The 12,284-nt window shown below is 46.7% G+C and overlaps 1 protein-coding gene across 1 annotated transcript in view; it reads left to right on the forward strand.

Moving 5' to 3' along the window:
* The window catches only part of prkcab (protein kinase C, alpha, b), a 365,814-nt gene that overhangs the window by 284,410 nt on the left and 69,120 nt on the right, over nucleotides 1-12,284 (forward strand). Inside the window, exons 7-8 of the mRNA XM_080209359.1 lie at nucleotides 840-974; nucleotides 3,179-3,269. Of these exons, the coding sequence (XP_080065485.1) occupies nucleotides 840-974; nucleotides 3,179-3,269 (226 nt within the window). The remainder of the gene's footprint in view (nucleotides 1-839; nucleotides 975-3,178; nucleotides 3,270-12,284) is intronic.

Genomic DNA, 12,284 nt, shown 5'->3' on the forward strand with positions numbered 1-12,284 from the left:
AACATTATTCCTTCCAAGTGGCTCCAAAGAAGTGATAGTACCATCAAGAGGCCCTTCAGCCCCCTGAATCCACACCGACACATTGGAAATACCCAAACTCACACCGAATCCCATTTTCCAGCACTTGGCCCATAGCCCTGAATGTTATGACGTGCCAAGTACTCACCCAGATCCTTTTTAAAGGATGTGAGGCAACCCACCTCTATCACCCTCCCCGGGCTAATATCCTTTAGGGAAGGAAATCTTCTGTCCTTACCTAGTCTGGCCTACATGCCAGACAGCAATGTGGTGGATTCTCAACTGCCCTCTGAAATGGCCAGACAAGCCACTCCATTCACCACCACCTTCTCAAGGGCAACGAGGGATGGGCAATAAATGTTGGCCAGCCAGCAGCGCACATGACCCATGAATGAAGTTTTTAAAAAGGCAGCGTATTCCAGACTGTCACCACCCTCTGGGTAAAAAGTTTTCCTCACATCCCCCCAAAACCTCCTGTCCCTCACCTTGAACCTATATCCCCTTGTAACTGACCCTTCAACCAAGGGGAACCTTAGGTGGGAAAAGATCTGGGTTGTGAAAGCTCTGCTTCCTTGATGCTCAGACGCTGTTCGATTCTCACATTAATCTCCGGAACGCCAGCCGTCTCCCCCTCAGCTCCAGCTCGATATACGGGCCACAGTCCGAGTCACACGGAAGTTCCTGAGGTGTGGGAGGGTGAGGGATGGGAAATTGTACATTATTAACAATGGAGCCAGTCCAAGTTGATCGTAGTGACTCAGTTGGAGTCTGTTTCTTGGTGGTTGATGTAAATTGTAATCGTTCTCTATCTCTCTTCCCAGTAAACTGAAAAGTAGTGACAAGGATCGCCGACTCTCAGTGGAAATCTGGGATTGGGATCGGACCACAAGGAATGACTTTATGGGTGCCTTGTCCTTTGGTGTATCAGAACTGATGAAGATGCCTGTGATTGGCTGGTATGTCCCATTCCCCCCAGACCATTCTCAATAAAACCCTGGAGATTGGAGATAAAGGGGTGGTGAGATCGAGTTGTTTAACATTATAAATGGATTCCGGATTGGAGAGGAGGGAAGGCTGTGGTCTAGTGGTATCATTGCTGGACTAATAATCCAGAAACCCAGGGTAAACTCTGAGGATCTGGGTTCAAATCCCACCAGAGCAGATGGTGAAATTTGAATTCAATAAAAAATATTTGGAATTAAAAGTCTAATGATGAACCATTATCAATTGTCGTTAAAGAAAATCCATCCGCTTCACTAATGTCCTTTAGGGAAGGAAATCTGCCGTCCTTACCTGGTCTGGTCTACATGTGACTCCAGAGCCACAGCAATGTGGTTCACTCTTAAATGCCCTCGGGGGTGGACAATGAATGCTGGCCCAGCCAGAGACACCCACATCCCATGGATAAATTAAAAAAAAATAGAGAGAAATTGTTTCCTTTGATGGAGAAAAACCTAGAACAAAGAGGCACAAAGTTTAAAATTGAAACCTGTAAAACTGAGAGTCGAATAGGGAAGAACATTCTGAGACAACCAGTGACGGAAAACTGCAAACCTCTTCCTCAAAGACTGGGGTCCATTGACATTTCAACACTGAGAATAGTAGATATTTCCCAGCCATTGAGGGAGATAGAAGGGGGTCAGGGGAACGGGGTTCAGGGGAATGGGATTTGGGGGAATGGGGTTCAGGGGAATGGGATTTGGGGGAAATGGGATTCACGGGATCAGGAAACGGGGCTCTGGGGGGAAATAGGGTTCAGGGGAATGGGGTCCGAGGGAACAGGGTTCCAGGAGAGGACTTCTGGAGGAACGGGGCTCTGGGGAAGCGGAGTTCCGGGGAACGGGATTCAGGGGAACAGGATTTGGAGGAATGGGGTTCTGTGGGTTCTGTGGGGACGGGGATCTGGGGGAAACAGGGTTCTAGGGAGCAGGGTTCGGGAGAATGGGGTTCCAGGAGCGGGGTTCCAAGAGTGGGGTCCAGGGGGAACAGGGTTCTTGGGGGGGCAGGATTCTGGGAGAGCGGGTATCTGGGGGACATGATTCTAGGATAACGGGGTCTGGAGTTTCAGGGAAGCGGGATTCCGGGGAACAGGATTCCGGGGGAGCAGGGTTCTGGGGGAACGATGTTCAGTTACAGATCAACCATGATCTGATTGAGGGGGGAATAGGGTTAAGGGGCTGAATTGTCACCACGTGATGTGGTGTTTGTTTGTTCCTCGCTGGGAGTTAAACATCTCCCAGCCACAAGGAGCTTTAACCCGCGATAGGGGTTTTTCACAGTGACTTCATTGCAGTGTTAATGCCATGTGACTAATGTAATTGTGTAAGTAATGAGATTGTGACTGATAAATAAATAAAGTTGGGGGTGAGGATGTGGGGGGACGGGGGGTCCTGAACTATTCCTGGGTGTAGTTTGATTTAACACGAATCTACATTCCATTGATAAAGGAGTGTGCGTGTGAGGGAGCCGGGCTATAACAGTGTCCAGTTCAGACAGAGCTGGGATTGCATTGTCGATACACGCAGAGAATGTGGGGAATGAAGGTGATTTTATAAATCAGGGCTGCAGTGTGGAGAGAAATACCTCGGTGCTGAAATTGAATGTTGTTTCTCTTGCGATGTTTAATGAATGAACTAAAACACGGCACAGAGGCCAGTCCCGACCGCTTGTTATTCTCTTCACACTGTAGAATCCCTACTGTGCAGAAAGAGGCCATTCGGCCCATCAAGTCTGCACTGACCACAATCCCATCCAGGCCCTATTCCCACATATTTACCCTAGCTAGTCCCCCCTGACACCAAGGGTCAATTTAGCATGGCCAACCAACCTAACCCGCACGTCTTTCAGACTGTGGGAGGAAACCGGAGCACCCAGGGGAAACCCACGCAGACACGGGGAGAATGTGCAAACTCCACACAGACAGTGAGCCAAGCCAGGAATCGAACCCAAGTCCCTGGCGCTGTGAGGCAGCAGTGCTAACCACTGTGCCACCGTGCCAGTTTGGCGTCTCTCTCTCTGCTGTGTTCCTGTTGAGCAGGAAGGGCCTGAGTTTCTCCCTTACCATTAAGCCTTTGACGCATCTGCAATGTCCACCAAGCCACCGGTCCTCCCTGGTCTTGGGGCCGGAGAATTAATCCCCTCTCCTCTGTCACCCCCACAGGTTCAAACTCCTGAGCCAGGAGGAAGGGGAGTATTATAACGTCCCCATCATTGAGGATGACGAAGATTCTGAACTTCGCAAGAAATTTGAGGTGAGCGCTGCCCAGGGTGTGAATTCCTTTCCCATCGGTGAATGTCTCATTTTTCTCCTCAGGTGGAGTGCGTTTCGAGGTGGCTTTCTGGGCTGTGGTTTAGGAAATGGTTTCTCAGAGTTTCTCAGAAAATGTGTTGCTTATCTTTGACGCAGCCGGATGCCAGGTTACTTACATTCATCCAGGTTCAGAAAGGTAATAAATAGGAATACACTAATTTGTGCATAAAGTGATAAGTACTTCACAGAAACAGAAAAAAATAGGAGCACGAGGAGGCCATTCAGCCCTTCGAGCCTGCTCCACCATTCATTATGATCATGGCTGATCATCCAGTTCAGTAGCCTAATCCCAACTTCCCCCCAATATCCTTTGATCCCCTTCACCCCAAACGCGATCTCTGACTCCTTGAAAATGTGCAATATTTTGGCTTCAACTTTCCACAATAGTGAATCCCACAGGCTTACCATTCTCTAGGTGAAGAAATGTCTCCTTATCTCTGTCCTAAACAATCTACTCCATATCCTCAGACTGTGATCCCTGGTTCTGGACATCCCCACCTTCCTGAATCTATCCTGTCAAGTCCTGTTAGAATTTTATCGGTTTCTATGAGATTTCCCCCTCATTTTCCTGAACTCCAGCAAATACAATCCCAACTAACTCAATCTCTCCTCACACATCAGTCCCGTTATCCCAGGAATCAGTTTGGTAAACCTTCACTGCACTTCCTCTAATGCAAGAATATCCTCAGATAAGGAGGCCAAAACTGCACACAATATTCCAGGTGTGGCCTCACCAGGACCCTGTATAACTGCAGCAGGTCATCCCTGCAAATCCTCTTGCTATGAAGGCCAATATACCTTTCTTACTGCCTGCTGCACCTGCACGCTCCGCTTCAGTGACTGGTGTATGAGGACACCAGGTCTCGTTGCACATTTTCCTCTCCTAATTTATGGCCATTCAGATAATCTGCCTTCCTGTTTTTGCTACCAAAGTGGATAGTGCCACATTTATTCAATTTATACTGCATTGGCCCACTCTCTCAACTGGTCCAAATCACAATGAAGCATCTCTGCAACCTCGAAAACAGTTCACCCTCCCACCCAGCTTTGTATCATCTGTAACTTTTGAGATATTGTATTTAGTTCCCTCACCTAAATCATTAATATATATTGTGAATAGCTGGGGTCTTTAGCACTGATCCCTGCGGTACCCATTAATCACTGCCTGCCATTTGGAAAAAGACCTACTTTCTCCTACTCTTTGTTTCCTGTCTGACAACCAGTTTTGTATCCATCTCAGTACAATACCCAAAATCCCACGTTAATCTCTTATGTGGGACTTTGTTGAAAGCCTTCTGGAAGTCCAAATAAACCATACACTGGATCCCCCCTTGTCAATTCTACTAGTTACCTTGAAGAATTCCAGTAGATTTGTCAAGCGTGATTTCCCTTTCATAAATCCATATTGACTGTGTCTGATCCTGCCACAGTTTCCCAAGTGCTGTGCTATAGAATCTTTGATAATGGACTCTAGAATTATCCCCAGTACCGATGTCAGGCTAACTAGTCTATAATTCCCTGTTTTCTATCAACCTCCCTTTTTAAATATTGGGGTTGCATTAACTACCCTTCAATCTGTAGGAACAGTTCCATTGAATCTTGGAAAATGACCACAACTGCATCCGCCATTGCATCTATCTTTCTAAGGCCAGTTCCTTAAGTACTCTGGAATATAGATTATCAGGCTGTGAGGATTTATCAGCCTTCAATCCCATCAGTTTCCACAACATCATTTCCCCACTGATATTGATTTCCTTCAGTTCCTCCCTCTTACTAAACCCAGTGTTCCCCAACATTCCTGCTATCTTATCTGTGTCCCTCTTTATGAAGACAGTGTTATTCAGTTGGTCAGCCATTTCTTTGTTCCCCATTATAAATCCCACTGTTTCTGACTGTGAGGGACCTACATTTGTCTTCACTATTTTTCTCCTCACGTACCTATAGAAACCTAACAGTCAGCTTTTATGTTCCTGCAAGATTATCTCATACCCTATTTTCCCCTTCTTAATCAATCCCGTGGTTCTCCTTTGCTAAATTCTAAACAGTCTCAAATCCCAGTTTTTTTTCTGGCCAATTTGTCTGCCTTGTCCCTGGATCTAATATTCTCACTAATTTCCCCTGTAAGCCATGGTTTGGTCACCTTTCCTGTTTTGTTTTTGTGCCAGGCAGGAATAAACAATTGTTGCATTTCACTCATGCACTCTTTGAATGTTTGCCTTTCCACTGTCAATCCATCAAAATCATCTTGTGCCTCATATTATCCCACTCTCTTTCATTGAGAATCAAGAGTCTGGTCTCAGAATTAAGTACATCACTCTCCATCTTGATGAAAAATTCTATCATGTTATGATCACTCATCCCCAAGGATCTCACACAACCAATTGCACTGTCTGTGTGGAGTTTGTATGTTCCCCCCATGTCTGTGTGGGTTTGCCCCGGGTGCTCCAGTTACCTCCCACACTCCAAAGATTTGCAGGTTAGATGGATTGGCCATGCTAAGTTGCCCCTTAGTGCCTCAAAATGTGTAGGGTAGGGGGATTAGTGAGGTAAATATGTGAGGTTGCAAGGATAGAGTCTGGGTGGGATACTCTGTCAGAGAGTCGGTGCAGATTCAGTGGGCTGAATGGCCTCCCTCTGCAATGTAGGAATTCTATGGATTCTGTGAACTAGATTGCCAATATTCCTCTCTCACTAGACAATACCCGGTCTAGGATGTTCTCTAGTTGGATCCTCAATACAGTGGTCCAGAAGACCGTCCTTTATGGTATTGTGACGAATTTGATTTGCCCAGTCTATATGCAGATTAAAGTCCCCTATAGGGGACTTAATCTGCGGCATGGTAGCACAGTGGTTAGCACTGCTGCTTCACAGTGCCAGGGTCCTGGGTTCAATTCCTGGCTTGGGTCCCTGTCTGTGTGGAGTTTGCACATTCTCCTCGTGTCTGTGTGGGTTTCCTCCCACAGTTCAAAGATGTGCGGGTTAGGTTGATTGGCCATGCTAAAAAATTGCCCTTTAGTGTCCTGGGATGTGTAGGTTAGAGGGTTTAGTGGGTAAAATATGTAGGGATATGGGGGTAGGGCCTGGGTGGGATTGTGTTTGGTGCAGACTTGATGAGCCGAAGGGCCTCTTCCTGCACTGTAGGATTCTATAATTACCAATGTTCCTTTTCTACGTCCGTCTCTTAACTTCCTGTTTAATGCCATTCCCAACATCGACACTACAGTTTGGGGGCTTATGTACAACATAGAACCATAGAACACTGCAGCACAGAAACAGGCCTTTTGGCCCTCCTTGGCTGTGTCGAACCATTTTTCTGCCTAGTCCCACTGACCTGCACCTGGACCATATCCCTCCACACCCCTCTCATCCACGTACCTGTCCAAGTTTTTCTTACATGTTAAAAGTGAGCCCGCTTTCACCACTTCATCTGGCAGCTCATTCCGCACTCCCACCACTCTCTGTCTGAAGTACCCCCTGCCCAGTATTCCCTTTAAACTTTTCCCCCTTCACCCTTAACCCATGCCCTCTAGTTTTTTTCTCCCCTAGCTTCAGTGGAAAAAGCCTGCTCTTCCACTAACACATTTTGCCTCTTAGTGTTTTTCAGCTCTGCCCATCGTCAGAGCTAATATCTTTCCTCACTATTGCATTAATTTCCTCTTTGACCAGTAATACAACCTCACCACCTTTTCCTTTTTGTCTGTCCTTCCTAAATACTGAATACTCCTGGATGTTCAATTCCCATCCCTGGTCTCTCTGCAGCCATGTCTCTGTAATCCCAACTATATCATACCCATTTACATCTATTTGTGCAATTAAATCATCCACTTTATTGCGAATGCTCCATGCGTTAAGGCACAGAGCTTCATTGGCTTGTCGTTTTAACATTACTGTACTCGTTCTCACTAACATTAACTGTGGTTCTGTTTGATTCTGCCCCTTGATTTCTCTGCTTTTCACTTTTCTTACTCCACTTTCTGAATTTTGTTCTCATCCTTGATTCCCCCTCTGATTCCTTGCATAGGGTTCCCATTCCGCTGCCATATTAGTTTAAACTCTCCCCAAACACACTGGCAAATATTCCCCCTGGGACATCAGCCCTGGTTCTGCCCAAGGTGTAACCTGTCCAATTTGTATGGGTCCCAACTCCCCGAGGACCGCACCCGATGCCCCAGAAATCTGAAATCCTCCCACCATCTCTTCAGCCACGTGTTCATCGATTTATCCTGCTATTTCCACTCTGACTAGCCCGTGGCGTGAGTAGCTGTGTGGTGGGGGCGACGGAGGAAGAATGAAGGCTAATAGTCCCATTTTACAAGTGCAGAAGCGGCCTCTCTATTCAAGGTCGTGCAGTGTTTGTTCTGGATTAAATCATTTGCAATGGTGCAGTGGCACAGTGGTTAGCACCGCTGCCTCACAGCGCCAGGGACGCGGGTTCAATCCCGGCCTCAGGTCACTGTCTGTGTGGAGTCTGCACGTTCTCCCCGTGTCTGTGTGGGTTTCCTCCGGGTGCTCCAATTTCCTCCCAAAGATGTGCAGGTTTGGTTGATTAGCTGGGTTAAATTGACCCTTAGTATCAGGGGGATTAGCAGGATAAATGTGTGGGGTTAGGGGAATGGGGCCAGGGTGGGATTGTGGTCAGTGCAGACTCGATGGGCCGAATGGCCCCCCTCTGCACTGCAGGGATACTATGATGTGAAGAATTCTCGATCCACTCAGCAGCAGGTTTGAACTTGGGTCAAAGTTTCACATTTCCATCGGTGAGTGTGGCAGAGTGTACCGTGAGGATAATGAACTTTGATAAAGCACATCCCCAGAGGGCACCGAGTGAACATGGAGGGGAGAGAGCGATGTCTCTGAAGGTTGTGCGCTGTCATCATCCTGTTATATAATTCCTTTCTGTTAAATCTTGCTTTGTCTCTTGGCAGTGCTGCTGGCTCTATCTACTGCCTGTGAGCCTTATCTGTGGTTAGCCTGAGATGTTTTCACCCTGTCTTGTCTCACTTATTCCAGTCAGTTGCTGTAATTGCTGCTTTATTTTCTCTCGCTCTCTCTCTCTTTTCCCTCTCCGTCTTTCTTGTCTCGATTAATCTTGCAGCTCTCTCCCTTTCCTGTCTCTTCCAGGGCCATCCTATTAATAACCATCTCTTTAAGGTAGTCCTGTGATTATTTTCTTACCCTCTTTATATCGCTGCTGTGTAATGTTCATGCGAGTAGATGGCAGCCCTGAACAGGAGCGCGTTACAAGACAGTAAAACATCAAACAGTTAATGAGCCGTGAGCCCAAAGGTTGGCCATTCAGCCCCGGGATGTGTCACTGCCTTCAAACGCACTCCGGTGTGAGTTCATGTTTCCTCCGCTCTGATTAAGTTTGCTTTTGGACGCTGTGCCATGGTTAGTCACTCAGCATGTGTCGTTTGAGTTCTATTGTGTGCCGCATGAAACTGAGCTTTTGTTTGCGAGGGAGGAAAAATAAAATGGAAAGGAGAGGAGAAATCTCCTGTGCTAAAACCAGAATGGGAAAATCCGCCAGAACATTCCGGCTTAATCCCTGCTCCAGCAGAGTGGAGAGAGAGAGATTGAGATGGGGAACAGCATAAGATGAGAGGTTCTCCATGAAGGACAGGGGTTTGATCAGGGCGGGAAGTGGGGAGAGGTCGTGCAGAGTGAAACGAGATAAGCAGTTATTGTCCTCCAATATGCTGGGGTGGGATTTTCCAGCCCCGCTTGCTCCAAGGCTGGAAAATCCTATCCGAGGTCAGCGGACCTCCGCTTGGTGCTGTCCCGCCCGCTACGATTCCAGGGGCAGGCGGGATGGGAAAATTCTGCCCAGTGTCTTTCAAACACTGACAGTTGCTCACGGCTTTCATTGTGTCTGGATTCCCTCTGGATAATATGGAGTTGGGGATTTTCTAATGAACCAAGATTAAGCCCAACATAGAATTACCCAGAGTTCATATCGCAGACATAAGCCATTCTGACCCACTGATCCACACCGATATTAATGCTCCATACAACCTTCTCTGTCTAACTCTGTCTCTCCCACTTGAACTATCTTCCCCTTGAATATATCTACTCTGTTTACCTCCACCCGTGTTTAGGGTAGCGATTTCCACATTCTAAACCACTCGCTGGGTAAAAGGTTTCTCCCAAATTTCCTGTTGAATTTATTGGTCACACAGTAAGAAGTTTCACAACACCAGGTTAAAGTCCAACAGGTTTATTTGGTAGCAAAAGCCACTAGCTTTCAGAGCACTGCCCCTTCAGCAGGTAAGTGGGAGTTCTATTCACAAACAGGGCATATAAAGACATAAACTCAATTTATAAAATAATGGTTGGAATGCGAGTCTTTATAGGTCATCAAGTCTTAAAGGTACAGACAATGTGAGAGGAGAGAGCATTAAGCACAGGTTAAAGAGATGTGTATGGTCTCCAAACAGTACAGTAAGTGAGATTTTGCAAGTCCAGGCAAGTCGTGGGGGTTATAGATAGTGTGACATGAACCCAAGATCCCGGTTGAGGCCGTCCTTATGTGTGCGGAACTTGGCTATCAGTCTCTGCTCAGCAACTCTGCGCTGTCATGTGTTAGTCACCATCTTTAAGGCCTCACGTTTAGTGGAGCGGTATCTGCTGACCCTGTCTTTAACCTTAAAGATCTTGATTCCTCTTGACCTTCTCCTTTCAGAAGTAAAGAATCCCAGACTGCTCGATCCATTTTGACAGTAATAACCTGCAAAGCGCCCCCCCAACACCACAAACTACACAACAGTTTGTATTATTTTGATTTGATTTGAATTATTATTGTCACATGTATTAGTATACAGTGAAAAGTATTGTTATCTGCACACTACACAAAGCATACTGTTCATAGAGAAGGAGAAGAGAGAATGCAGAATGTAGTGTAACGATCAAAGCTAGGATGTAGAGAAAGATCAACTTCGTAAAAGGTAGGTCCATTCAAAAGTCTGACGGCAGTAGAGAAGAAGCTGTTCTTGAGTTGATTGGTACATGACCTCAGACTTTTTCCCAATGGAAGAAGGTGGAAGAGAGAATGTCCTGGGTGCGTGGGGTCCTTGATCGTGCTGGCTGCTTTACTGAGGCAGCGGGAAGTGTGACAGTCAGTGGGTGGGAGGCTGGTTTGCGTTTGGACTGGGCTAAATTCACAACCCTTTGTAGCTTTTTATCACAGTTGCTTTAAGAGTGGATGCAACAAGATTTAGTGAATAACAGAGCAATAGTGGATGTTGCAGAGAAGGCCGTGTTTGACTGTCTAGAAATGTGGATGAAATTGCAGAGTGTATAAACATGGGGAGGGTGATGGACGCTCTGTGATTGCTTCATCAGCGGCTTAATGACTAACCATGTCGGAGCTTGTTGAAGAAAAGCAGCAGTAAAAGGAACACAGCTTCGAGACGACTCGGGGGCAGAATGTGGTGTAAAACTCTTTGTTGTTATGGGTTGCGGGGGCACTGTGAATAGATTGCATTGCTCCGGCTTCTGTTCAGCATTAATTGGGAAAAACAAGAAATGACAGTGCATATTTACCGCGTCCGCTCACATCCTCAGCACCCAAGGAGCAATGCAGCCCGTAAATTGCTTCTGACATGTCATTAGTTCCGTTCAGTGGACAATCATGGCAGCCAATTACATTGCGGTCCAGCTCCACAATGAGCAGAGCAGCCAGTTAAAGAGCTTTCCAGCTGAGGGATGAGTGTTGACAAGTACAGCAGCGCGCGCCCGCTCTCTGAACGCAGTGACTGGAACCCTCCTCACTCACAACAGGCAAACAGGGTTCACGTAAGCATCTTTCCCGAATGCCACATGTGTGTCAATGTGACAGCAGCAACTTCCATTTACATAAACCCTTTTAACCTTCAGAAATGTCCCAGAGCGGTTCACAGGAGTGATTATGAAACAGAATCTGACAGCCAGCCAGATTTGGGAGCTCTTTGAACAGGAGAGCAAGCAGAGTAAACAAGTTAGGTTTTCCGGAGGAGAGAAAGAGGCAGGGAGAAGGTTCCGGGAGGGCTTTCCAGAGCTGATGATCTGGGGAGGCAATGGCCTGGTGGCATTGTCGACGGACTATTAACCCAGAAACTCAGCTGAGGACCTGGGTTTGAATCCCATCCACGGCAGATAGTGGAATTTGAATTCAATTTTAAAAAATCTGGAATTAAGAATCTACTAATGACCATGAAACCATGAAGACAATTGTCAGGAAAACCCATCTCGTTCACTAATGTCACTTTAGGGAAGGAAATCTGCCGTCCTTACCTGGTCTGGTCTACATGTGACTCCAGAGCCACAGCAATGTGGTTGACTGTCAACTGCCCTCTGATAATTAGGGATGGGTAATAAATGCTGGCCAGCAGCGATGCCCATGTTCCATGAATGAATATTTTTTTAAAAGGCAGTTGAATCCACAGCTGCTCATGGCTGAACATAGAAACTAGAAGCAGGAGTAGGCCATTTGGCCCTTCCAGCCTGTTCCACCTTTCATTCTGATCATGGCTGATCATTGAATTCAATATCCTGACCCTCCTTTCCCCCATATCCCTTCACCCCTTTAGCTCCGAGAGCCACATCTAATTTCATCTTGAAAACACACAACGTTTTGGCCTCAACTACTTTCTGTGAGAGTGAATTCCATCACTCTCTGGGTGAAGAAATTTCTCCTCACTTCAGTTCTAAAAGGTTTACCCCTTATCCTCAAACTATGACCCCCTTGCTCTGGACTCCCCCAACCTTGGGAACAATTAACATTGGGAGGCTGGAGATGCGGAGATTGGACGAGCACATTCCTAAACACTGTGCTAAAGGGCCAAGTAAAAGTGGGGCTTAAACCTTGAACCTTCAGATACAGAGGCAAGAATAATACCACCTGAACCAGACTGAGGGCAGTAGGAGTTCCTTGGCCCTCCCCCAGGCCAGAGTTAGGTTTTGGATTCTGTTTAGTGAG

The sequence above is a fragment of the Carcharhinus amblyrhynchos genome, chromosome 21 (genome assembly GCF_965287045.1).
Source record: "Carcharhinus amblyrhynchos chromosome 21, sCarAmb.v2.hapA, whole genome shotgun sequence".
Classification (NCBI taxonomy): domain Eukaryota; kingdom Metazoa; phylum Chordata; class Chondrichthyes; order Carcharhiniformes; family Carcharhinidae; genus Carcharhinus; species Carcharhinus amblyrhynchos.